Source organism: Papilio machaon, chromosome 4 (assembly GCF_912999745.1).
Source record: "Papilio machaon chromosome 4, ilPapMach1.1, whole genome shotgun sequence".
Classification (NCBI taxonomy): domain Eukaryota; kingdom Metazoa; phylum Arthropoda; class Insecta; order Lepidoptera; family Papilionidae; genus Papilio; species Papilio machaon.
In genome coordinates this window covers 1043426-1069501 of record NC_059989.1, presented here as the reverse complement: position 1 = coordinate 1069501, position 26076 = coordinate 1043426, and the positions used below count along the sequence as shown (strand labels likewise).

General features: G+C 33.9%; 6 protein-coding genes across 8 annotated transcripts; 2 read left to right on the top strand and 4 right to left on the bottom strand.

Moving 5' to 3' along the window:
* Positions 1 to 223: 223 nt before the first annotated feature.
* On the bottom strand, positions 224 to 4051 carry LOC106718429 (DNApol-eta). 2 transcript variants are annotated; one of them, XM_014512505.2, is made up of 8 exons: positions 3859 to 4051; positions 3486 to 3620; positions 3214 to 3316; positions 2803 to 3019; positions 2319 to 2436; positions 2108 to 2248; positions 1507 to 1871; positions 224 to 1409 (listed from the first exon to the last, which is right to left on the bottom strand). In XM_014512505.2, exons 1-8 carry the CDS (start codon positions 3990 to 3992, stop codon positions 244 to 246), a joined length of 2379 nt encoding a protein of 792 aa, XP_014367991.2. In that variant the 5' UTR covers positions 3993 to 4051; the 3' UTR covers positions 224 to 243. The 2 variants fall into 2 exon arrangements, with proteins under 2 accessions (XP_014367991.2, XP_014367993.2); XM_014512507.2 differs by having other exon boundaries at positions 3835 to 3890.
* Positions 4052 to 4212: 161 nt separating this feature from the next.
* Positions 4213 to 8285, bottom strand: LOC106718407 (fidgetin-like protein 1). The gene is made up of 10 exons (XM_045686723.1): positions 8107 to 8285; positions 7876 to 8034; positions 7003 to 7557; positions 6231 to 6343; positions 5664 to 5819; positions 5223 to 5356; positions 4975 to 5089; positions 4793 to 4905; positions 4458 to 4649; positions 4213 to 4361 (listed from the first exon to the last, which is right to left on the bottom strand). Exons 1-10 carry the CDS (start codon positions 8220 to 8222, stop codon positions 4242 to 4244), a joined length of 1773 nt encoding a protein of 590 aa, XP_045542679.1. The 5' UTR covers positions 8223 to 8285; the 3' UTR covers positions 4213 to 4241.
* A 478-nt stretch (positions 8286 to 8763) lies between these two features.
* Positions 8764 to 10457, top strand: LOC106718485 (josephin-1). The gene is made up of 4 exons (XM_014512574.2): positions 8764 to 9011; positions 9355 to 9527; positions 9685 to 9865; positions 10161 to 10457. Exons 1-4 carry the CDS (start codon positions 8931 to 8933, stop codon positions 10440 to 10442), a joined length of 717 nt encoding a protein of 238 aa, XP_014368060.2. The 5' UTR covers positions 8764 to 8930; the 3' UTR covers positions 10443 to 10457.
* A 3858-nt stretch (positions 10458 to 14315) lies between these two features.
* On the bottom strand, positions 14316 to 17598 carry LOC106718487 (apolipoprotein D). The gene is made up of 4 exons (XM_014512577.2): positions 17359 to 17598; positions 15667 to 15797; positions 14809 to 15011; positions 14316 to 14477 (listed from the first exon to the last, which is right to left on the bottom strand). The coding sequence occupies exons 1-4, from the start codon at positions 17491 to 17493 to the stop codon at positions 14317 to 14319; spliced, it is 630 nt and encodes a 209-aa protein (XP_014368063.2). The 5' UTR covers positions 17494 to 17598; the 3' UTR covers position 14316.
* Positions 17599 to 18703: 1105 nt separating this feature from the next.
* LOC106718408 (probable cytosolic Fe-S cluster assembly factor CPIJ010948) lies at positions 18704 to 23178 on the bottom strand. The gene is made up of 8 exons (XM_045686920.1): positions 22994 to 23178; positions 22435 to 22649; positions 22129 to 22274; positions 21855 to 22013; positions 21436 to 21684; positions 20956 to 21169; positions 19808 to 19965; positions 18704 to 19009 (listed from the first exon to the last, which is right to left on the bottom strand). The coding sequence occupies exons 1-8, from the start codon at positions 23057 to 23059 to the stop codon at positions 18771 to 18773; spliced, it is 1446 nt and encodes a 481-aa protein (XP_045542876.1). The 5' UTR covers positions 23060 to 23178; the 3' UTR covers positions 18704 to 18770.
* A 558-nt stretch (positions 23179 to 23736) lies between these two features.
* LOC106718505 (dynein axonemal light chain 4) lies at positions 23737 to 25504 on the top strand. Of its 2 annotated transcripts, none has more exons than XM_014512595.2 (2): positions 23737 to 23900; positions 25116 to 25504. In XM_014512595.2, the coding sequence occupies exons 1-2, from the start codon at positions 23841 to 23843 to the stop codon at positions 25362 to 25364; spliced, it is 309 nt and encodes a 102-aa protein (XP_014368081.1). In that variant the 5' UTR covers positions 23737 to 23840; the 3' UTR covers positions 25365 to 25504. The 2 variants fall into 2 exon arrangements, with proteins under 2 accessions (XP_014368081.1, XP_014368080.1); XM_014512594.2 differs by having other exon boundaries at positions 23737 to 23906.
* The last annotated feature ends 572 nt before the right edge of the window (positions 25505 to 26076 follow it).

Here is a 26076-nt window from a genome sequence, read left to right as displayed (position 1 = left end):
CTTTTCATTCAACTATCTTCTTGTATAAATGATACGAATTCGATTAAATAAATAAAAAAAACTAGTGGTCTACAAGAATTTTAAAAATAGATTTAATACTTTATTTGTTTGTCCCAGTGATGTATTTTTGGAGTAAATAAAAGTAAGATTTAAATTTCACATATTTTATTGTTATTAAACATAATTTATAAATAACAAATATAAATTCTATTTTACACTTGCTGTTAAATATTTTGTATTTCATTACCTAAAAAAAAGATCAATAGGTTTGCATTGTACTTTAGGCTTTTTCACTGGAGACCCTGAATTCCTTTTTCTCTTTGCGCTATTCTCAACATTATTACTTTTAACTATTTTATTGTTTAGCTCTCTACTCAGTTTTTGAGCTGCGTGGAAGTCTAAATGTTCTCCAAATTTGTCCATTGGCAACTTTTTACCACATTCAGCGCATGTCTCAGTTGGTGAATTATCATCAATTTTCATAAAATAACTAGCTATTGACACTCCTTCAATCTTTTTAGCTTGGTCTGGTATGGGCTTTATTTTACTCGTCTCTCTAACAGGAGTAGCTTTTGCATAATTTTTATCTGAAACTATTTTCTTATCTTTATTTTTCTCTACGACTTCTTTACGTCTAAGCTCTCTTTCTTCTTCTCTTAGTTTAAGAGCTAGATGATAATCGGCGTGTGTATCTATCACATTAATATCTATAATTTTACCACAATCCGGACATTTGAATGATTCTAAATTTTTAGGTTCGCTATTTTCTACTTTGTTATCACTTGAAGGATTAGTATCATTATATATTTCTTCTGTAAGATTAGATTTATTAAGTAATTGTCGCATACTGCTAACGCGGTCTATGTCTAAAGGGTCATCTTCGAATAAGGATATACTTTTATTTATTTCCATATCTATAGTTGATCCGGAATAATCAGTGTCATTACTAGCTTCTCCACAGTTTATATTACAATTAGGCGAAGGGGTTCTGATTTCATCTATCCTACTAGCTTTTCCTGAAGTATTATTTTTTTGCTCACTGTTAAGGAACTTGGCAAAGAATGATTCTTGCTTATCTAGAGATGATTGTAAAACATTTTCATCTTTTTGTTCTATTATTATGTTATCTTTTGTATCTATTGATGTATTTGAAGTGCTGACTAAATTACTTTTAAAGAATTTTTGGAAAATCTGTTCTTTCCCTTCATTTTTCTTAACAATCTTTTCCTCAAAAATTTTCGTAGATCTTGTTTCTTTATTTTCATTTGGAACCTCTTTTACTGAAGATGCAAAGGAAAAGTAGTCCTTAATCTTTTTTATTTTTTTACTATCTGAATGATCTTCAAACTTCCCTACACTTATACCTAAGAATTTTATTGGTGCTTTTAACTGTCTATTTGGTTCTCCTTCTGTAAACAAAAAAGTTGAAACATTGTAATGTAAGGTCATATTCATGTAGTCTAGTTTTCAAACTTAACACAATTACTATCCTTTATTACATCTTACCTTTAGGCTTGACTCCTTCGGTGCTATCTAAAAGCAACTCAAGTGCTTTTTGACAGAAAAGTTCTGCACACAGATCATCATCAGCCAAAAAATTATAAGACCGTGAACTGCTGATGTCGCGCCCATTCACTTGCTGCGAGAAACTCACAACCATCTGTCGCGGAGTTCTATTTGTCTCCAATGCATCTTGTTCCAACCTTTCTTCTATTTCATCACTGAGTTCCTTGAACCATTTCTTAATACTCTGTAAGTCCGTAAGGGCAGTTTTGCCTCGGAACTGCTTGCAACAGCCAATGCTTTTAGGGTTGAATCTGGTTTGGACAGGTTCTAGGTCTATACCACGAGCAATGTTGTAAAGCCATAAGCTGGAAAAATAATCTAATAAGTAATTATATTTTAACGTCTCACATTTTCTACATTAATTGCCATAATTAACTCAACAATGTTTCAACTTGTTTGTGTATAAGTTTTGTCACTAACTGCATTGTATAAAAAAAAAACACTACACTTGCAATACTAATGTAACATAGACCATTAATTTCTTAAGTAAGTGAATTTTAATTGTTATTAAGGAAATAAAGATTTCTTAAACCGAAATTACCCATTTTTCTCGTCAAACTTGTTCTGGAGCTCTGCTTTACTGAATTTTTGCAGTTCTCCCATTTTGCTGATTTTTAATGTTCCACAAACATTGTATCCAAATTTACCACCTAAACTTTTTACTTTCTTTACAGGTAATGACCTAAAAATACATGTATTTTTTAATACTAAAATAAAGCAAATCAGAAAGTCCTAGAAGCATGGATACTCACTCAAAAAGTATATCAATGCAATGTTTGGGCAAGACAGTTTGTTTGTTTGGTTTATTCATACCACAAACAAGTTTGGCCATTATCTTGTTGTGAGCGATCCCAGCTGAACATTCATAACCTGTAAGACACAATAACCTTTACTATATCTTATATATATAAAAGAAAGTTGTGTTAGTTATACTATTTATAACTCAAGAACGCCTGAATCGATTTGACTGAAAATTGGTGGGCAGGTAGCTTAGAACCAGGAAACAGACATAGGATAATTTTTACACCGTTTTCTATTTTTTATTCCGCGCGGACGGAGTCGCGGGTAAAAGCTAGTATGGTATAAATTGTCGACCTAGACTTATTCCAAATGCTGCCATCATCAAAATACTAGTACAAAAATGTTGCAATCTTGGTTTCCATTTGAAAGAAAAAGTTGGCAGCTGCTTTTATCATTAGAATATGAGAGTTTTAAAGTTAAATTCAATCAAATTACCAGTTTCATTAAACACAGCAGCTCTGATCTCGCTCACTATAGTAGCTCCCACTAACAGCTGCTTTGCTTGTTCATAGTCAAAATCAATATTATCACTGCTACAGCCTTGAACCTCCGCTATGAAGTCTTCAATACTGTCATATCCCAGAACAAATGTATTGGGCACCATTGCTGTTTTTAATGTGTTTACATTCAATGTTTGCAGTCTTTGTTGAACCTAAGAAAATTAAATTGGATATGAACATAGCAATGTAGATGTTGTATTAAGTATATATATGATAAAAAAAAGGATTGTTGTATTTTGTTTAGTTTGTGTGAGAAAAAGCAATAAAAAAAACATGACCTTATTCTACAGAGAAATAAATACCTTTACAAAACTTTAGGATATGGGTATAAATAAAAATGATTTACAGGAATTGTGATGTCCAAATATGCTTCATCAATGGAAGCTCTTTCAAATAGTGGTGTGAACCGTTGCAGGACTCGGGCCACCTCCTTTCCAGCTTCCCTATATCTAAACAAAATACATTCAATGTTTTGATGCTGTTAAAAAGTGATAAAGTGAAATGAAGCTTCACAGTGATTTTTATTTTATTTATGAAGCTAACTTTAAAATGTAGGATAGACAGTAAAATATTATCATAGTTGTCAATTTCAGGTATCTATATGGAAATAGTACATACTTGGTAAGATCAGCTTTGCCTCGTATACATGGGACATTGGGTAGCTGGATGTCAGGGCACTTCTCTTTAGCTTCATCCCCTCTCAAGTGTCGGCTTACACCCATAGCTCTTGCTACATAATTAACTGCAATAATCCTGCTCAAACCAGTTAGTTATATTGTTATTAATTATTGAAATTATACTAATGGGTAGAAATAAATACACTATTGAATTTAATGAATTACATTATTATTGTTGAGACCAAGTCAAAAAAAAAAAATATTGTGCAATATTCCAAGTTATTTGAATATGACGCATAACTTAACTTTTTTGGAATTACTTTAAAATAAAACTGTGAAGTTTGACTTACACTATTATGTCAAATAATATTTACCCGCCCCCTTTCCAAGGATTGTATTGTACAACAGCTACGGGTTTCCCTTTTAACTCTGGATTCAGCTTTTCTTCAACTTGGCAGTAAAAACAATCCATATCAATTAAAGTCACTATTCTATTTTCTTGATTCATGATTAAGTTATATATTTAGTTCACAAATATAAATAAAAAGGTTTTTTAATTAAATATCATATTTATTAGGTATTTAATAACAAAAATTAATTAAAAACATTTGCCCGCTCTTTTTATTTTATTTGCACATCGTTGACAGATTTTATTATCTGTCAATGTCAATTTGAATTTTTCATAGATTAACACAAAACAAAGAGCAGAATTATTTTTATTTATTACGTCACTGAAATCAACAGAGAAATAAGGCGTTTAGAAGCCTTGACCGTATGTATTGTTCCACTTTATATATTGTCCGAGATCGTCCTGCGATACACTGGGCCGAACACGCTGCAGAGCGTTCTTAAAATCTTGAACACTTACAGGACGCACCTAGAAAAATACCTTGTTAATATTGTCAATATAGAAGATTGTATGTCACAGTTGATCATGCCAAAATATATTTTCTGTATGTTTATATAATCCTACCTTATCTCTATCTATGTTAATGATCTGTGAAAGGGGAACAGATCTGATGGGTCCCATAGCTGCCTCGGAGCAAAGTGACTTCATATCCGCCCCCGAGTATCCGTCAGTAAGCACCGCGATCTCGGCCATGTCCTGGCGCGTCAGGTTGTTGTTCTCGGTACTTAAAAGATTGGTTATAATCTGCTCACGTGCCTAGGGTGAAAATCTACCATAAGCTTATTAGTTACAAATGGTCAATTTGACCAATAGGCAATATGACCGAAAAAGTAAGGCAATTAATTGATGATCGGGTTATAATAAGAGTGACACGGCTATGTGACAATGATTTGACTAACATTAGCATCAGGCAGGGGTATGTAGAGGCGCTTGACTAGGCGACGTCGCGCCGCCTCGTCCAGCTCCTGCGGCCTGTTGGTTGCTCCCACCACGAGTAGGCGGTCGTCTTCACCTGCACAAATGACACAATGAAAAGAAATTTGAAGATTAAAGTAATTAATGGCCTGTTTATAATAAATACCAGTGGCGGCTCCATCGAATTGTACAAGGAATTCAGTCTTTATCCTCCTGGTGGCTTCATGCTCGCTGTCACACCGTTGAGTCAACAGCGAGTCTATCTCGTCTATAAATATCACCTGCAATTAATTATTTTTCCTTCAAACATTGGACATATTAAGAGTAATTTTAATATTTATAGTCTAACTGAATACTTTCAGTTCAAAACAAAAATGGGTTTAGATCTATGATATGAATGTATATAGCACTCACTGCAGGCTGATGACAGGCGGCCACAGCGAAGAGCGCTCGCACCATCTTCTCACCGTCACCGAGCCACTTGGACGTCAGAGAGGATGCTGAGATACTGAAGAACGTTGCACGGCACTGAGCTGCTATACACTTGCCTAAACAGATAATTATAAAGTTAGAATTTGTTTAACACATACATATCATATAGCTTTCTCAATTAAAGATCACATAAAAAAGAAATTTGCAGCCCTCTCGGCTTGAAAATGTAACCATGATTTGAAGTAACAGATAAGATACAAAGACAGTTAAGGAACAACAACCGAACCTTTATAAGCGAGAGTCATCGTCCGATCTCAACAGACCTGAAGTGAGAAACTCTGGCTAGAGAGAAACCTCTATAAGAAAAAGAAATATCGCGGTCTCACGAAGTCTATGTTATCCAGGTACAAACTGTATTTTTACCGATAAGGGTCTTCCCAGTGCCCGGGGGTCCAAACAGCAGAATGCCTTTGGGCGGACGTCGCAGGCCTGTGAATATGTCAGGGCGCAGCAGCGGCCATACCACCGCCTCCTGGATCACAGACTTGGCCAGCTCGAGACCGGCTATGTCCTCCCATGCTGAAATATAAGAGTAACAACAGTTAATTCTGTATTGACAAACAACAAGACAAAGTTTTATCGTTGTATGTAGCTGTTGCCCGCAACTGTTCGTGCGGAATTAAAAAAACTTAATTAGTAGCCTATGTGTTCTTCCAGACTGTGATCTACATCTATAACAAATTTCATCGAAATCTACGCAGTCGTGCTGGTAATAACTTGTAACAAACATCCATCCATCTAAACATTCGCATTTATAGTATTAGTAAGATGGCAAGAATGGTCATTGTAAAATTGCTAATAATTCACCGCAGGTGCCTATTTCTTATAGTGTCTTAATGTTCCATGTTTTCACAACTGACTTTCTACAGGTGCTTAAACATTAAAATTAATGATTAAATGAAGGTTTTATATTTATTGACAATCACTCACCAACTGGAGTTCCCTTGTCAATGATTTCACTTTCAATCAGTTCAACCATTTTACTATCAATATGTTTTAGTCTGTCATCACTCGCAATTGCTTCACTCTTCTCTTGTTTCTCTCTGAAAATAATTAGCTTGTTTGTTTGAAGTTTAACAACGAGTTTCCACTGATGTAACACTTGCAAAAATACATATTGCTATCTTTTTTTATAGCGCGTATTTTATAGAGCGTCGGTGGCTAAAGTACTTGACTTGCAATCTGCAGGTCCTGGGTTCGAATCCCGCCATGTACCAATGTGTTTTTCGACTCTCGATTTACATATGTACATTTATCCGACGTTCTTACGGTGAAAGAAAACATCGTGATGCAACCTCCACATATCTGAGAAGAAATTCAAAGATATGTGTGAAGTCAACCAACCCGCACTGGGCCAGCGTGCTTGACTATGGCCTAGCCACCCCAAACATGGGGTAGGCTCCGAGCCCCTCGTTGGGGACGTATAGTGAACTGATGATGATGATCTTTTTTTAACAAATGTAACAAATTACATATTTTACTGAGTGACAATATCATATGTCTATGAATTTATTACAGAATATTTTAAACATTTAAATTGATAATACAAAAACATGTCTATTTTTAATAAGTCTGTAGTTACAGCCTTATTAAGGTAAAATTGTTTAGATATGATTGTTAATTTCACATTTCCATTGTATTCAACTATACAATTATTTTTGTACGCTTCTGTTACTACGCTTGCTAAATCTGTTTTACTTACTGAGCACTTATCATAGGTGAAATAAATTTGCCTTGAGTCTTCCTGGATACACCAAGTACTCTTTTAGCGCTAGGATTTGAAGCAAGAAATGTTTCTCTAGCAGTTTTAAAAGTTATTTTCGCAACATTGCTTTTATGAGCTTTATTTTCCTCTTCTTCTTTATCTAAATCATTTTGAGGACGGATATTTTCATTTGTACCATACTCCCAATTTGTCTTAGTGTTAATATCAGTCTTTAAATCTCCTGTATTGTTTATGAAAGCATTATAGTGTGATATATTAGGTTTATTGATGGCTGGTTTTGAAGGCATATTTGACTTTACAATATTTTTTTGTTTATTACTACTGCTTTTCTCTCTTGTATTTTGTTCAATGTTATTTGTAGGTCTATTTGTATCTAATTCAGGTTTACAATTACTATCTTCAAGTAAACATATTTCACATTTGCATTCATTTCTAATAAATTTTTCAAAACCATGATAGTTTTGTGATGTGGAGCATTTTTCACATTGATATATTGATTTTTCAAACATCTTAACAGGATCTGTAATCTTGCTAAAAAGTTATAAATTAAAATTGATGGCAAGAAATTCTTTAACAAGCATACTTATTAAAACAGCAATATGTTTGAGATATAACTTACAATAACCAAATCTATCTATATATATAAAAGAAAGTTGTGTTAGTTACACTATTTATAACTCAAGAACGGCTGAATCGATTTGACTGAAAATTGGTGGGCAGGTAGCTTAGAACCAGGAAAAGGACATAGGATTTTTACCCCGTTTTCTATTTTTTATTCCGCGCGGACGGAGTCGCGGGTAAAAGCTAGTAAATTAAATGCATGCTGATATTCATGCATGTCTTTAATACCTTAGTGAGCTTCTCCATGTTCTAGTATTTTGTGCTACAGGATATTGTATCAGACTTTGAGCACTGTTTAAAATTTTGTTCATTCTTTCATCACTAAAGCAGTCTTGTTTTGTTTCCCATACTGTATCGAGAATAATTTTAGATGCTAGATTTGAAGAGCTGTAATAGTATGAGAAATAAAAAGATCTATTTATGATTCATTAAAAAAAAACAGTTTTTACGAATACTTACGTTTTTAGGGATTGTTGATAAATTGCTAGTTGCGTGTTAAAATCATTACCATCACATTTAATGCTCTTCTCTTCGGGTATAGGATCTGAATCATTTTTTCCCTGAGAATTATACATTTTTTTTGCTTGTAATGATTTTTTGTGTTAACAATTAAGTAGTTTTATTTAATTTTAATAGAATTAAAATAAACTTTTCCCGGGTTAAGCAAATCAAACTTCACTTGTCAATGTCAATTGATAAGATATTTGATAACAATTCTTACTTGTTTTCACGCAGAATATTTTATATTTGAACTTTGTTTATGAACATGGGACACCGGGAAGGGTAGGTGTAGAAATAGAAGGATGGATTGCGTGAAAGGTGACATGATTAGGAAGGTGACGACTGAGATGACGGAAAATAGATCAATCTGGAGAATGGAGATGATTAATTGTAAATAATTCAGCGATGGAAAACATTTGATCGATACAATTATGGCAAATCCAATTCGTTAATTTCTCTAAATTGATATCTAAAAGTAAAATTTTGCTTTTTATGGTTTTTCAGGAGCCTATTGTGAACCGATTCGTTTAATCTACACGCTAAATACTAAATAGAAAAGATTCATCATCTGTGCTGCGCCTAAAATGAATATGTCAAAGGGTAAATGTCAAATTCTTAAAATTGTCAAGTTTATGATTTATAATACACAAAATAATTATATTGCACTGAATTAAACTAATGTCTCATATTAAAGTATACAATAGTATGTGTAGCAATATATTGTAGAGTAGATTACAATGAGGTTTTGTGTTACAATATCGTGTTAGTATAAAATAGAAGAGATGAATTCTAAAACGCCGATTTATCACGAAAAGCAGGTTAAAGAGCTATGCGCCTTGCATGCGCTTAATAATTTATTTCAGGTGGGTTTGTTTGTGGCTCTAATTATGATTTTATAAACGTTATTAGTGAATCGAAATCGTTAAAAATATATTAGTCTGGTTTGTTTACATTTTTTGATGAAGATGTTGCTGACGATTTTTATCATTTATTTAAGCTCTTCCTACTTATTTTAATATTATATAGATACATGATTTGTCTAATACGAAATATAATAATTTAACTGTAGACAAATATAACCAAAAGTAATCTGATTAAATATTTGAGATATTTCAACCCTAAGATAAGCAAGTATTTATTTTATACCTTAATTAGCTTTATGCGTTTAAATAAGTGTAACTAATTAAACTATTATTATCTATTTAGATGCGCAACACATTTTCCAAGTCTGAATTGGATTCAATATGCAGCAGACTATCACCAAATGTTTGGATCAATCCTCACAGATCAATGCTGGGTCTGGGGAATTATGATATTAATGTCATAATGGCTGCACTGCAGAAAAAAGGTTGTGAAGCTGTCTGGTTTGATAAGAGAAAGTAAGTTAACTTATTTCAAAATTTAGATTTTAACAATTCAGAGATCATTTTTTTTTATTGCCAGTTGTAAAATACATCAAAGACAGAGTTTTATATCTAATCTAAAAATTATATTTTCTAAGTAGTTGTTATTTTTTAATAATCTAACTGTTAACAGAGATCCAGGATGTCTGGATTTGTCAAATATTTGTGGGTTCATACTGAATGTACCATCAGACTACAAGCTAGGGTTTGTAATGCTACCTCTCCGTCGACGTCACTGGATCACAATCAGACAGATCCAGGGCAATTTCTATAATCTAGATTCTAAACTAGACACACCCACTTTGATTGGAAGGGTATGTATATATAACTATATAAATTTCTAATTTTCTTTCTCTTTAGTTAATTTTTATTACAATATCTTAAATTATTCACAGTAGTAATTGTTTCATTAAATTATATTAATTTTTATTTATTTGGTTTCCAAACTTAGCATAAAATTATGTTTTACTCTTAATACATACTTTGATCTTTATACAGTACAAATCTGATGACTGTGGTTCAAGATTTAAATTTTCAAGATGAAAATTATTTTGTTCCCCTTCATGAATAAAAAAAATCATATTTTATTATAATGTCTAAATTTTCCAGAGCACAGATCTGATTGCATATTTAAAAGAACAGTTGGAGTGCAAAGAGAAGGAACTATTTGTAGTAGTAAGTAAAGAAGTAGAGGAGAAACAGCTTTGGATGCATCAGTACACGTTGCCGAACCACATCCTAGACCTTTCTCACACCAATAATGTTCACGAGAACCATTGTGACGTTACACCTGACAGTATAACATCAAATGACAGCAAAAGTCATGAAGTAGAGTGCCTCAAACTTACCGAAGTGACAAACTGTGTTGCCATAAAAGAAAATAATGTTTAAGTGGTAATTTTTAAATACAACAAATAGTCAGTGCTCATAATTTGTTATTTTAATTGCACTGTTTAATAATTTAATACACTGGTGGGTTTAATTTTTAATTATTATTTTAACAATCAAGTGCATTTCAAGAAGGTTAAGTTATTTTTATATTTTACAGATTTTAATGTTTGTTTTTTTTTAATTGTTTAATGTGCATGTTTTATATTCTATGTAAACCCAATTGGGACACTTTGTCTTTCATATTGTGCAGTTGGCCAATAGATTTTTGCTATATATAATACTACGACTGAGTGTGACTAGATAGGTGCATGTAATTTTGCCTATTTATGTATAAATTTTAGACCGGCTTGTGCCATTGTGGAGTTTTATTTTTGTTCGTAAAGATTATTGTTTACTTTATTATTTATAAAATAAGTTGTGATAGAAATAACAATAAAACCTTTTTCTTATCGAAAAATAATATTTACTTTGTCATAACAGTATTAATTATTTCTGACACTAAAATCAAAGCAGTTTGAAATATAAAAATAAATACTGAATATTTTACTTTATGATATATATATTATCTAATTATATGTATATAACATAAAATCTATCTTTTTTTGACTTAATTTTTTTTTTATTTATCTTGTATGTTGCTTGAGTTTTTTTATTTTTAATATTTCTAAACTTGTATTATATTTGTAAATAATAATATGAAAAAAATATTTCTTGTAATAAATCTGTTTTAATTTTAAAGAGGATAGAATCTATTTCTTGCTTATGTATAACTTTCAAAATGATTTATCGAATATATTTATGTATAAATATTGTGTGTATTTGTGGCCTAAAATATGTATATAGTTCTTATTCCTATTTTTATAATTGTCTTTTACAAGACTAGATTTTTACTAGCTGTTCTAGATTTGTATCTATTCACCAAAGCTTTATTTTTTTTTCGACTTCTCGATTCTTTCGTGGATTCACCGTTGTTATCTCTGTTTTTGCAAAGATAATAAGAGGTATGGTGATATGATTTGTAAAGAGATTTTGGTCTTAGAAATCCATGGTAAAGTCGAAAATTTATTCAGAAAAAAATTAAATTGGCACCCGCGCAAATATCATAGTTAGCAAGACAAAGCTATCCGCAAGTGCGAGAACGAAATAAGACATTTTTGCATTTACGTCACGTTCATTTTTACGTCAGTTACTAATGCAGATGTGATGGTTCGCCGGAAAATAAAATTTTAATTAATTTTCTACAGAATTTTGTTGTGATTTAGATAGGAAATGTGTATTAATGCATCTAATAGTATTATAATGAAGGTGTTGGTTAGATCTATAAAATTAATTATTTTTACATGATTTTCCTTCATTAAAATAAGCGCATCGTTGTTTAGTTTTTACAACAATCGAATTCCAATACAGTTTTTCATGTTTCTTTGTTTGGTGCTTGATTCTATATAGATAATACTGAACCAAATATTACAACCAAACACATAAATACCTCAGTACATAAGATTTATTTTTTAAGCCATATTAAAATTGGTTATATACATATCACAATATGTGACTGTGTACAAACGAATCTATCGTGTAAAAAAAAGTTTGGTGACGCCGCCTCACTGCAATATTCCCGCGCTTTTCAATACAATTTAAATGATGCTCAAATTACAAATACTGTCACATGTTTTTTTTTTAATAAAGGCACTTGTGGTTTCATATTTATTGATAGTTTACGTTTATATTAATGTTATCACATTTATTAAATTTTTAAACCCGCGAAAGAGAAATTACTAAAACTATTAAATGTAATTTAAAAATCTCATGTACTTTATCTACTATAGATTTTATCCCTATTTATAAAAAAATTTAAATGATTATAATCTATTAAATATATAAAATTAAAAAAGCAATAAGAAAATGTTTTGTGTTCAATATATAATGGTATTAAGACCCTTTTTCACTAGCGCGGTTAACCACGTGACTTACAATGCTCATTATATGTACCATTTTCACTGCTAACGTGATTATGAAAGTTGCACGGCTAGTGGAATAGAGGTTTTTTCATGTAGTTATTAACTGGAAAGGTATATATCAATGTATGTACATTAAATAGTTTTAACGGTATTACCACAGGTGGGCACAGTTAATCGAAAAGTTAACTTCGTTAATCGTTAATTCGTTAATAAAAAAATTAACTTCGTTAATCGTTAAAGCGTTCAATTCTCGAAAATTTAACGCAAGTTAAAGTTAATCGTTAACAGTTAACCATACCAAAATTATACTACATACTAATTTCATACTTATTGTGGCGACACTTGTTTAAAATAGTAATTTGACTATACATTCTATAACACATTAGTATTAGAGACAAGTATGAATGCATTATAGTATATTTCATTACGAGTGCAAAAAGCCTGTCATTGCAAAGTGTTCGAAAAATGTCTAACCGAGCCGAGGCGCAGCCGAAGGTGAGGGTTGACAGTTGGAACAAGTTGTAATGACAGTTCCGCACTACATGTAATAACAACTATTTTTAATACAGTTGCGAAAAAATGAAGCAATTTAATAGAATAATAAAAACACAATAAACTCAACTAACTAAAATGTTTGAAAAATGGCGCCTTCTTCATCCATTCTGGGTAGGCAAAGGGAACTCTGCCAAAACGGCCAAGTCTTCAGTAGATTATTTTTATTGATATGATATGAAAATGAAATTTAATGAGATGAAATAAAATGAAACCTAACCTAATTCATTGAATAAAATAATTAAATCCTTCTTTTTAGAAATATTTGCATGAAGCATAAAAACATCAATGATTTTTTTTTTTGTAAAAACTTAGTGGTTGGTTTTTTCTTAGACATTATTTTGACAGTTGGGAAAGAGAACGCACGAGTTTGGAAAAGCTAAAGAAAAAGCACGAGTAAAGTGTTTTAATACAGTTGCTCAAAAATTATCAACTCGTTCGTTCACCATTCGAGTCGCCCAACAAAGTTGAACTTACGAGCGTGGCGTGGCGCGTAATTTAAACAAAATGACAGCACGTCTACAAGTTTCTAATTTAACGATTAACGGACTTTTATTAACGGAAGTTGAGTTTAACGGAAGTTAACAAAAGCGTTAACACTTTTTGAAGTTAACTTAAAAGTTAATCCGTTAAGCAAAATGTTAACTTCGTTAATTAACGATTAACGGATTAACGAGTTAATGCCCAGCTCTGGGTATTACATATGGAAATTTAAAACTGTTTTAAATGTGTGTATTTTTTATTGAAACTATTTGGAGTTACAATTCTTGCAGCTAAAGTTTGGTGCAGCAAAATTAATTTTACTTATTCTAATTATGTATTAATGATGTACATAATTATATGTATTTTTAAACGAGTTGTGTAAAATTCAGTATTTGTTACTAAGTTTAGAGTGTATTTTTTGTGAGGAAATTGTATTTTGAATCTTTACCTATTGATTTGTTTATTTAATCTGTATAATTCTTGTAAATAAACAATTTTATTTTTTCAAAAAAATAGCAAGTGTGGTTTACAAATTGTTTTATTTAATTTTTCCTAAAAGTGTACTTTATTTATTGTTAACGTGTGTGATCGGAAGACATAAAATGTTGGGTTAGTTTGTTATAGTTTAATAGGAAGAAAAATTAAGGATTTTATGTTATAAAGCTTTCTTGCGGCCTTGTGTTCGCCGAAGTAAAGCGAGTTGGGCCTATAGTTTCAGCTGATATCTTGGTGATCAGCAATCACCCGTCAATAAGAAACTACCGAATGTAACGACCATAGTTCTCTAGCATCTATTTTGAAAAAAAAAAGTCAAAATTCAAAACCCATTTAAATAAAATAAAAATGCTAAAAATGGTTAATGTCATAATTGAAACTACGTTTCAGTCTGTTATAGTTGTATTTTTATCGTAGTCCGGGCAATCATTGTTCTTGGAGAGGATGAGTCTATCGGGGTCCAAGCCGAAGCCGTTCAGTAAGTTGTAGATGTACGCTCTCAGCTGCGCGTCGATCTCGCGCTTCCGGCCCAGCACCCACATACGGTCTGTGAACAGTTCAAAACAAAACAATCTCTTATAGAAGTTTACTACTGAGAACATTTTTCAAATCTCACAATAAAAAATTTAAATCGAATTTTAAATTCAACTGGTTAATAAAAAACACGACTTAAAAATGAGAGCTTGCTATTTGTTTAAGCTGCTTTGCATACAAATCAATTATTTCCACAACAGACAGTAAGCTGTTATTAAAACCGCACAACTAGAGTTGTAAGTTCAGCAATAGTTTCAATTCAATCGATGACTGACTTAGTTTCTGATTGCCGTGACTGTTAAGTCCAAGTCCTGTTTCAAAAGGGTTTCATTGATGAATCTGACCTGAATGTGCGACGCTGAGCCCGGTGCAGGACCAGATCAGCGCGAACTGGTCGTAGTCAGTGGCCAAGATGCTGTACTGTCCGGCGCCCGGCAGCAACCTCCCGATCAAATACGGCACCCGTTTGTTCACGCGGTACCGAAACGATGACGCCCCTTTGTGGCTCAGCACACCCACGCCACGCGTCATACAGTGCGTGCACGTCCTCAACAGACGAATACATAGTGAGTCTGACGTGAATGAAATTGGAAAGTTCGACAACCTCACAGAATTCCGATATAATATAGAACATTTTTACGTGAATAACATGTCTTTCTTACTTTAGTTCTTTATGAAAAAGTGTGATTTCTGCAGAAAATTTTAAATATTAATTTGAGTAAGCAAACTGCTAATCACTCAACGCTTATGTTTACTATAGAAATGATCTGTTAAATAAAGAAAAAAATGGTTATTGTGAGAAAACTATAAAAGATTGATATATGCTATCGCGGACTTTTATTTAGCACATTCTAAGAGCTAAAATTCGTCCATACATCATTTTTATGTAGGTCCAATAATTTTTAGCCTACGTAAGCGCTGAAAGCAAAATTGTCCCTAATTTTCGGAACAAATTTTGAAGCTAAATTCAAAATCTACTATAGTCTTCTAGTTATTTAAAAAAATGGGACCCATCTGCAAGCACTTCCTTTCGATTAAAATAATTTTAATCAAAATCGGACCACCAGGGGCGGAGCATCGCGGTAACACACATAGAAAAAAAAATCCAGTCGAATTGATAACCCCCTTCTTTTTGAAGTCGGCTAATGAATGGCGTCGGCAATACCGATAATATCAATGGAGTTATAAAGAGTGTTACTTACCATCTGTTTCTGGTATATATAACGATGTTAAGCTGTCCGCGGTCGTTTAATGTCACCCTCAGCTCAGTGCAGCTCGCAGACAGCTCCATTAGGTAGAACGAACGTTCCACCTCGTACCACTTGCCCACCATCTTGCCACAATCACATACTTTTATTACTATCTATGGTAACGTGTTCACATCGCTGATAACTGTATAGAGAAAACCCCTACCAGATATAATCAAGAGATCACGACCTTCAGGAATGGGGAAACTATTCACAAAGAGAGAGAGAGATATGTTTAAAGTGTATCTCTGGAGTTCAAATCCAACCATATTCCTCAATTAGGTACATCTTTTATCTTTTCGTCTATATGTCGCCAGCCTTTTTAAGGTAGAAGAGATATGTGGTTAAGGAAAAAGAAGTAGGATTAATTTTCGACAACTCGAGCACTCGCTTTTATACAATTCATTTTGTTTGATACATAAAAGTAAGCGATTTGATTGATTTACAGGAAAAATAAACAGTAATACTTAATACTAATAATATTTATTTATATTTTATTTCAACGTATCAACGTTAAATGTAATATTTAGCTCTATCATGATTTATTTACTTTTTAATTCAGTTCCGAAGTGCATTGTTTAAATTATTCCGCGGCAACATTGTGCCCTCGCCTTTGGCCGGGACACTTGGCTTGACATTGGAGAGTGTTGTGTTTCTGCCACGAAAGTTTTTACATAGTTGCATTGAAATTATACGACAGTTATAATTTTATATTTAAGCAACGGCAATACATGTTCAACGGTTAGGTGTCCTATAGACGTACTATATAGCTCCTTGCATAGTAACTTAATATGTTTAAGAAAAGGATACTTCTTATGATTGAAACAATCGTTTGTTATTGTAAATTGAAATGTTAATTATATGTAAAGTTTAGCTGGGACTGTTGCTAACAAGGTGAAGGTGACTATTCCATTATTTCCATCAAAGTTTTAACTACTACGTTTTTGGTTTTCCCTGAATAGGCGTTTTATACGATCGTATTCAAGACTATATCTATTTAGAATTGGTGTATAATGAACTTTGACTAAAATCTAAAATGAAAGCATTTGTTGTTTGTGTAAACAGTAACAAAGAAATACGCTACGGATTGTTGATGTTGGTTCCGTGTTTACAATCATAACAGTAGGAGAGCTCGATACAATGTTAGCATTTAGTTTCTAGCTTAGCTTTTTGTGTAAGCTATAGTACTATCACAAATTCATAGAACATAAAATATTGCCGTGATGTAGGGGCTTTGTTGAGTGTCAATACCACATCTCACATTTCCATTTTCTCAGTCATATAACTTTATTATTATTTAGATTTAATTTAAATTTCTTTATTCGTTAGATGTTAACTTATTTTACTTATATTAATATTTTGACAATAAATTAATGGGATTTCTTACAACTGGACACTTAAAGAGATGTTTTAAAGATTATGTGGAGAAAGGCGCAAACGCCACCGGATATTTTGTAACCTAACTGTCAACATCCGTAACATTGAAAAATTACATTATTGCTATTCTTTGTAGAAATGGGTAGAAAGAGAAGTAGATGGGTAGACTGAGGCAACAGTAATAAGTAAGCTTATGCTAATCTGATACATCCTGTGACCAGCAAAATTGTTGCAGCGCGCTAATAAAATTAACACACCTAACTAACTTACCTTATCGATATCAAAATTCTGGAGCTGTCCAAAAGTGGGGCATTGTCCGAGTCCCGTGGGAAGGACATGCCTGGCAACACTGGCTAGGAGGAGGAGGTACAGGGTGGTGGCGGCGCACGTGCGGAAGTCCCCCATGACTGCGGTGCGCGGGGGGCAGTCGGCGATACGAGCGGTGTTTTGTAAACAGCCGGCAGAGCTACACTGGTCCCGCGGTCGCACCGCGCACGCACTGGCTTACAACAACGCCTCGATTCATTATACACCTCACTACGACACCACTAGTTTTATACGTAACGATATATTTATAAAACTTTTATATTTTGTCCGTCATTATTACATTGTAAAAGGCACTTTTATAAGGTCTTGCAGCTTAACCGTTCAATTACTAGCAAATGCTGATTTTTATACTTGTCGAAAGTGAACACCAGGCTATGGTTTAGAAAAAACATTTGAAAATTACAAAATCTATTATAACCACAGTACATTTAGGCGACTGTTATTGTTCAAGAGACATTGAATTTCGCAAGTTATTTGGGTGACATTTCGTGTTGATTTTTCATACGTTCTATTTGATCGTAATCGTGCCGATAACGCAGCGTATAAACAATTGTACTCTAAATAAAGAATTAACATATAATTGCTTTAAATACACTTATGACGTATGACTGTACAAAGCAATAAGCAAATGTGACATAGTACAAGTTGAAACAAAACCCAATGGAAACCTGAATACTGTGTTTATTGTTAAAAGAAGATCGGATCAAAAAAAAAATTGTGACTGAGTAGTCAATGTTTGGCTTGAAGAGGGATTAACAGCTTCACCAGACTTGAAATAAAGGGCGCAGATGTCGCTTAGCCAATCGTTTAAGAATAAAAATTGTAACGAAATTTAATATCGTAACGTTAAATAGATTTATTTGTTTATATTTAAAAAGGTTTTATAAGAGCACGTTGGCAACTAAATTCCTCGAATTAGCGAAGCGACCACTCCCCATTGACAATAGCCTACGAGAATCGTACATAAAATACGAGTTTAAAATTTAATCATGGTAACAGAACGGAATTGGTCGTATAACCTGGTCAAGTTAAATAGAAGGATTGTTTTCAGAAGGAATATTCGACGGATCAAGGTTATTAAAGTGCACACATCACTTTCGTTTAGTGTAACCATTGATAAGGATGGAAGATAATAAAATAAAACTATTGTTTTTTTGTAATATTTACATTTCACATAATATATTTACAACCCATTTTTAACATTAAAGTATACATTTCAAACTTATATTGAAATTTTTACATAAAATTATTGAAAATTATACATAAGAGTTCGCAACTGTATCTATTTACAATACGCAGATTTCAACTATAAGCTTAAATAAATATTAGAAGAACTGTAAGGAGAAGAGTTTGTATCACCACTTAATATTAAGCGCTATATCATTTTTCTGTATGGCATGGTATGTGGTGTGCAGCATTGCTCTGACCTTGTCGGAGCCGGCGCCGTGCAGGCAGTGGTAGAGATGTCGCACGAGCTGAGAGCGCGCGGGCAGAGCGCGGGGCAGAGCGCCGTACGCAGCCTCCAGCCTCCCCACCAGCTCGCGCCCGCTCTCCCCACCACTAGCGCGCACCTGCGCTCCGCCGTTCAGACAACCTACGCCAACGTATCCTTCATCTTAATCTTACTAATATTATAAACTAGCTTTTACCCGCGACTTCGTCCGCGCGGAATAAAAAAAAAATGCACACAAGATAAAAAAGTTCCTATGTCCGTCTCCTAGTTCTAAGCTACCTCCCCATCAATTTTCAGCTAAATCAGTTCGACCGATCTTGAGTTATAAATAGTGTAACTAACACGACTTTATTTTATATATATAGATGAGAATATTTGCATGGATGGATGTTTATTTGGTTTATTTCCTACACATTGCAGCAAAACATGAGCTCACAATCACAATACAAAATGTTAAAAACTTATAACAGTAGAGAAAAAACTGGCTTTTGCTCGAAAACTAGATTTCAACGCCATCAAGAATGAAAAAAGCACTTAATATACTACAGATATACAAAAAACAATTTCTTTTATATACGACGTACTCTGTTAAATGTAGTGTTAACAACCAACTACTTCCGTCAAATTTCACTCAAAAAATAAGTATTTTTTAAAGATAATTTAAAGATTATTAATAACAAAAAATTAAAAAAAGGAATACATTTTTTTTGTTTGCCACATAAAAAAATTGTCAGATGACGACCCACTCTAGATGCTAGCGCCACCTACTCAATGCTTTGAGTTTTTCTCCCCATTGTAACATAAAATATAGCTCTTATTTTGACAACTTGCTATACCAAATTTTATCATAAGTGGGAAGAGAATTTAATACTTTGATTGTAACCACTATAACATTGTAAATGTTTGTGTCAATGTTCTAACCACATAATGACATCTCACCGGAGGGGCAAGCCATGACCTCTACGTAGTGGTACGGAGACTTGCCGCGCTTCAGCTTTGTCACCAGGTTCTGTATGTTGCGGAACCCGTTGGCCACCGCGAACCGCAGCACCACCTGCCCCTCGTGCTCCAGCGTCAGCTCCTTGAAGTCCGGATTCCTGTCACAATTTATTGTACAAAAAAAATTAACAACTGCCGCCGTTAGAATAATTAGTAATCTCTTAGTATGTAAAATCTACGCTAAGAGTTTACCTTAGTGACTGTTTAATCACTGATTACTGCAGCTGTAAATTTGGTATTACAAATGAATTACTGAATAACTATTTAAGTACTTTTAAAACGACTTTGCGTGCTGCAGTAAAGGATTCTGTCTGTCCGTTACATTAAAATCTCGTGTAGTCTAAACATGGTAAAAAAAATTATGGCTTAGGCAATGTAAGGTAAAGACAAGACAGTGTAAGGTAAAGACGATAGTATCCGTAAGACAGTTTGCGACATATTAGGTGAGGGATGAGGGGAGGGTGGGGTGAGACGCGGGGTGAGGGCCGCCATTGTTCTGCATTGCGATCACACGATGCATATTCAAATGCTTGCGAGAAAGTTCCCTTTACGCACTAAAATATACATCTATTTAATAAAACACGATGCGTTATTGCTCACATACTTCATGACATGATCGGAATTTAAAGAATTTAGAGATCATATTTTTTTTTAAAAAGAAGGAAGACAAGGACGTGGGAGTAGCAGAATTCATAGTATGAGTATTTTTTTTCTATAATGTAACTTTTATTTTTCAAGTACCTTTATTGTGTTTAAAATATATTTTAACTATATATGATAATGTCAACATGTCATTCATTGTCAATGTCAACTGTCAACATTAGGAAATTGTCGGCTTTTGACATCAATGTCATCAATATTTTAACTAGCTTTCAGCCGCGACTCCGTCCGCGCACAATTAAAAAAAACATAATAAGTAGCTTATGTGTTCTTCCAGACTATGTTCTACATCTATGCCAAATTTCATCAAGATAAATTGAGCCATTCTAAAGATACCTTCAAACAAACATCTATCTATATATCCAAACATTCGCATTTATATTAGTAAGATCTTTAGAGCAAGATATAATTTAATTATATAATTGTACCTAAATTCCTTGTACACCATCGGGGGGTCGGTGATACCGAACAGCTGTTCAGCGGCGTGTAAGAACACGTGGTGCGCGAAGCCCCCGGAGCCCGAGCCGGCGTGTCCGCGCAGCCCCGGCTCCTCCGCCTCGCCGCCCCACACCGCGTCCAGCTCGGCCTCGACCACATCGCATAAAGACTTGCCACTGTTGCTCAACATTTGTTCTAACTCAACTGCAAGTAAAAAGAGTTTCGTCCAAGCAGGTATTAGGTCTTTTAGCTGTATAATGTCTTCAGTTAAAATATAAAAAAATAGCTGTAGTTATTATTTGAAAAGAAGATAGAAGAAAAAATTGTATTTCGAAACAAAACAATTTAATTTTTTGCGAATGAATGATTAAAAAAATTGACTATGGAAAGTTTGTACAAAAAAAAATTTTACTGTCATAAATACATTTCTTACTTTTTAGACAAAACAAAACAACGGAGACAAAACTTACTGGCAGTAACAACACAGTCGACATCATGGCAGTTGAGCAGTTCACTGTAGAAGTCCTCGCGTGAGGCCTCCAGCTTCTTGTCGTAGCAAGGCATGAGAGTGACGTGGTAGAGAGTGGCGGGGGCGAGGCCGCGGCGGCGCGCCACCTCCCCCTTCACCAGCGCCCCCATTATCTGCTGCGAGGACTTAGTGCTCGAGATGTAGGGCAGAATGAAGTTGCCGTGCGTCTTCTCCGCGTAACACACCCAACCTGCAACATAAGATACTAGTTATAGACCACAACTTCGTTCACACGAAATCCAAAAAAAAGTAGCCTATATATTTTTTCAAACCAATCCTGTTAAGCTCCAAAATGTTGCTATTTATTCAATGTTTCTACTTAAGATGGCGCTGTTGTTTATACTTATTATTTCTATTTACCTGGACAAGAACTGGATAGCATAGGCAGCTGTTTGGAAGTGGGATCGCTTTGCTGTTCATGGTAGCGCTGTAGGAACTCTTGCTGGGCCTCCAGAAGACTAAGGTCATCCGCTACTGTCATGTCTAGAACTATATCTACACCAATACTCTTGAAGTAACCTAAAAAAAATAAAAGAAATGTTTTTTTAATTCACTATAATGTGGCAATTTTATTTAAAATAATTATTATGTCAAAAATTACATGTATTTCACACAAGAAAATAAATATGCACACCTGCAAGTTTCTTAACAGCATCCTCGGAGCTTAGCTTATAGCGTGCAGCGAGAGACAGCACCGGCTGAGGTGACATAGACACCACCACCAGGCTTACTTCATTGGTGTTACCTCTTGTGTCTGTGTACTTACGCTCCGATAGAACTCTGCACATTAAATTTTAAATAGTAATAAATATGGATCTATGTTGTCCAAAAATAAAGAATTTGAATTTGAAAAGCTCACAGTTGGTTAAAATGAAAATAATCTCTTAGTGTCTCATATGTAAAAAGTATTTATTAATTTATTATACATATTTAATGTTACCTCAATAGCTCCTCCTGACTCTGCCGTGTCACCAGCACACTTTCTGCAGAAGTAATACAGCCACTGCATGCGAGGCAATCGGCCAGTGTGATCTCAACTTTCTGTAGTTTCTGTTCTTGGCCATTTGATACATCGAAATATCCGTCTTCACCGATTTTGATTTTAGCGCCTGTTTTACTTTTCGTCTTTTCTATTTTCACTGGTTTTATGCATTCCTGTTGGGAAATAATCCTTTAAACTTATTACATTTCACTAGATGATTTTTTCCTTCACATTTAAAGACTGAAAAACATATGTAAAATTTGGATAATTAATTATACACCTATAGAATAGACAGCGACATTTACATGTAACATCTTGGCCTTAGCTTAGTTATTTGTTTGTTAATCTAACTAAGCCTCTATTTCGAACAATAAATCTTTTCAAATAACGTGATCGCGCAATGTGAAATTAAGTCAGTGACTGGAAAAAATCCTTATTAGGATAGTAAATATTTAAACAGTAGTAGTGTTACTAAAATTATATTAAATAAGTAACAAAACGAGGTTGTTTTACTAACCTGTGAAGGAGTAATGAAATCGTCAAGGTCTGTTAGTTGTAAAGCACCACTGAACCCAGAAGCCATTTTAATTTATATCGAGATTTTAGGAATGGTTTAACATAAATGACATTAATATAAAACTGTATAAAAATACAGAATACTTTGAAGAAAATAAACACAAACACTGTAAATTTTCAGCTGATAATGTCAACATGTCATTCATTGTCAGTGTCAACATTAGGAAATTGACGGCGACATCATTGTTTAAAATATATCGTAACAGGCGACATAAATATTTCGCAACAGCATTTAACAATAATTATATTTTTAATATAAGTAATTTATCATTTGAAGTATTTAACAATTATAAACAATGACGTCCATAGCAGGCGAACCATACCACAATGCTGAAAAGGAACGGCGATGGAAATCGTAAAGGAGCGAAATTCGAATGTTGTAGAGGTAGACGTGGAGTGTCGTTAATATAATTAATTACCTAAATACATTTTTATTGAAATGTTTAAGCTTAAATCGTACTGAAGATTTACTAGCAATCCATAATACTATATAATATAATTGAAAATGTAATGCAAAAGAACAAAAACTCCAGAAAGTTATGTGTTAAACCTTAATCCATACGAGTTTAACCTATTATTGCTTGGCACACATACAAGATTCATATGATGAGAAAAATCAATCGTATCTTTCAGGCCGCCTCTGTCGGTTTCCAAGGCGACGCATAAACAGTAGGGAGAAGAGACGTCACGGGCTTAGTCGCGCGCTGTCGTTGTTATTTTTCATTATTTGCGTTTCGTGTTGAATGTTTGAGAATATCGTTGTTGTCTAGTGGATTTTTTGATGTACGATGGCTGAAGAAGGTGCAGCTGCGGCGACAGCCGAGAAAATTATTCATACTTATCCACTTGTAAGGGTAAATATCTTTATTTAAAAAAAAAACTAATATTTGGTAATTATTATAATATAATTTTATTCTTTTAATACCAGTTAAAAGCGTTAATTAGAAATCTAATTTTATTCTTTAACCGTCGCTTCTAACGCTCAATAAAAAGTGCGCTCTTCCCATTTCCACTTTCGCAATTGTATAGACATATTCACAAAAAGTTTGTAATTGTACCATGAAAGTATTAGGTAGGTATAGTGAAATAGCTTAGGCGAGTCAAGGTCCAAGACCGCGGGAGACGAAGCTCCACTCTTGCGCATCACCGGCCACCGCTCACCGTGACATCTCCGATTACTTTTGCACGTGTATTTAATGTAAAATCGATAGAAAAGAAATGTCTATCTACCTATATTCTATACTAAACAGTTGCCCGCCTTTTCCTCCGCTCGGAATAAAAAAACTCTAGTAATATAGCCTGTGTCACCCTGGAATAGTGTAGCTAGAAAAAAGTGAAAGAATTTTTCAAATCGGTTGAGTAGTTTCGGAGCATATTCAATGCAAGCAAGGTAGCTGATGCAAACGACACTTTTTTCGACGAAGTCGCGGGCGACTTCTAGTATTCAAATATGAACTATTTTAATACTTAGATCAGATATCTATTACGTAAAAATTGGAATTTGGTGAATTTTATTATTATTAGCTGTTTAATTATTGACTTGGCAAATTGCCCGTACTTGAAAAATCTCAAGTCCTAAATATTCTTTCCTGCAATGCGCCGGACGTTGAAGCCCGCGCTTGTTTTAACAGTTGGTCTGAGTAACTGAAGGAGAGAAATCCGGCGATACGTCAGCCGTCACTCATCATGGCGCAGTGTGCCCGCGCTCTTACAATATCCGAAGCTTTCAATAAATAACCAACTAATAACCAATGAGAAAACGTTAAGCATCAATCATGCATACGTTGCGTTAATTATACCAAGAAATAACATTGTGTACTCTAAAAATAACCATTTTTCTCTACCAATACCGTAGTATAATTGTAACGTTTGTAATTTCAGTATTACTTAAGTACCCTTAAGTCTTTCCTAATTGAACAAGCGGCCAAAGCCGCGTGGTTGTCATTTTCATATCACAGTCACAGCTTACAGCCGGACCAGTGGAAATTAACGCTCGACTGCATAAAAAGCCGACCGTGTAGCTATTTACTAATTAGAAATTGGATTTGTTTATCGTGTTACAGCACTCGGATATGTCTGAAGAGATGCGCACGGAGGCGGTGGAGCTGTCGGTGACGGCTTGCGAGAAGTTTTCGCAGAACAACGAGCTGGCGGCTCGTATGGTCAAAGAGTCGATGGACAAGAAGTTTGGCCCCGCTTTCCACGTTGTTATAGGCGAGAGTTACGGCTTTGAGATCACCTACGAGTGCACCACTATCTGCTACATATATTTCGGCGGCAATCAGGCCATCTGCATCTGGAAGTGTTCATAGACTCATTCAAATGTAGTGATGTACAAAGTTTTGAGAACTATACAGAGGAGATGCCACATGTTCGATACGGCCGCAGCCTCGTTACAGTGTGGCATCTCCATTACCAGTTTAGTAGATAATTTTTTACGGTTATGTTTACTATAAAAGCGAATTCATAAACCTACATCCAACTCTACTGTATTATTTTCGTATCATTATAATATTTATGTGAGAAGTGTAGTCTGTTTATAATACTTATTTTTATCTTTAATTATATAGTAGAAGTCTGCTTTTGATGTCTGCCATTTTTGTGCGTTAGCTTTATATGCTGTTACATTTTTTTTAATTACGAAAATCCAGCGAAAAGTTCGTCGTAGATCGTAACCTTTTACTTGTATTTTTTACAAATCTCAGTTGATAGAGTTTTTCATCTTTTCTAAAGCCAAGAATATTGATAATTAGTTATCTTAACTTAATTACTTTAATCACTAGTTAAAGCATCAGCACAACTTAAGTTTATTGATTTATTGCTTCCGATATTAGGCTTCCCGAAACTAACTTTAGGTAAAAAGGATTTCAAGAACATATTTTGCAAAGCTCTACAATACGCTATTTGATAACATTAGTTTCTACACCTACATAATAGACCTAGATAGGTATATCTAAACTTTGCCCTTGTTTGAACGATCAAAAGGGTCCCTCCCCTATCAGATCGAATGCGAGGGAACACTTT

Bases quoted from the DNA above. Each gene is read 5' to 3' on its own strand.
- LOC106718408 (XM_045686920.1), bottom strand. From the start codon at position 23,059: ATGGCTTCTGGGTTCAGTGGTGCTTTACAACTAACAGACCTTGACGAT. The intron at 21,685-21,854 runs GTAAATAGAAAT...CTTATGTTGCAG, and splicing joins GCTATCCAGTTCTTGTCCAG to GTTGGGTGTGTTACGCGGAG. The intron at 19,966-20,955 runs GTACAATTATAT...AAATTGTGACAG, and splicing joins ATGGTGTACAAGGAATTTAG to GAATCCGGACTTCAAGGAGC.
- LOC106718407 (XM_045686723.1), bottom strand. From the start codon at position 8,222: ATGTATAATTCTCAGGGAAAAAATGATTCAGATCCTATACCCGAAGAG. The intron at 7,558-7,875 runs GTATTAAAGACA...ATAACTTTTTAG, and splicing joins ACATGGAGAAGCTCACTAAG to CAAGATTACAGATCCTGTTA. The intron at 5,090-5,222 runs GTGAGTGCTATA...AATTAATTGCAG, and splicing joins CCGCCTGTCATCAGCCTGCA to GTGATATTTATAGACGAGAT.
- LOC106718429 (XM_014512505.2), bottom strand. From the start codon at position 3,992: ATGAATCAAGAAAATAGAATAGTGACTTTAATTGATATGGATTGTTTT. The intron at 3,621-3,858 runs GTAAATATTATT...TGGTTTGAGCAG, and splicing joins AATCCTTGGAAAGGGGGCGG to GATTATTGCAGTTAATTATG. The intron at 3,317-3,485 runs GTATGTACTATT...TATTTTGTTTAG, and splicing joins GGCAAAGCTGATCTTACCAA to ATATAGGGAAGCTGGAAAGG.
- LOC106718487 (XM_014512577.2), bottom strand. From the start codon at position 17,493: ATGGGGGACTTCCGCACGTGCGCCGCCACCACCCTGTACCTCCTCCTC. The intron at 15,798-17,358 runs GTAAGTTAGTTA...GATTGTGGCAAG, and splicing joins AGAATTTTGATATCGATAAG to ATGGTGGGCAAGTGGTACGA. The intron at 15,012-15,666 runs GTAAGTAACACT...TCGTCTGTTGAG, and splicing joins ATATATACCAGAAACAGATG to GACGTGCACGCACTGTATGA.
- LOC106718505 (XM_014512594.2), top strand. From the start codon at position 23,841: ATGGCTGAAGAAGGTGCAGCTGCGGCGACAGCCGAGAAAATTATTCAT. The intron at 23,907-25,115 runs GTAAATATCTTT...ATCGTGTTACAG, and splicing joins ATACTTATCCACTTGTAAGG to CACTCGGATATGTCTGAAGA.
- LOC106718485 (XM_014512574.2), top strand. From the start codon at position 8,931: ATGAATTCTAAAACGCCGATTTATCACGAAAAGCAGGTTAAAGAGCTA. The intron at 9,528-9,684 runs GTAAGTTAACTT...AACTGTTAACAG, and splicing joins GTCTGGTTTGATAAGAGAAA to AGATCCAGGATGTCTGGATT. The intron at 9,866-10,160 runs GTATGTATATAT...TAAATTTTCCAG, and splicing joins CACCCACTTTGATTGGAAGG to AGCACAGATCTGATTGCATA.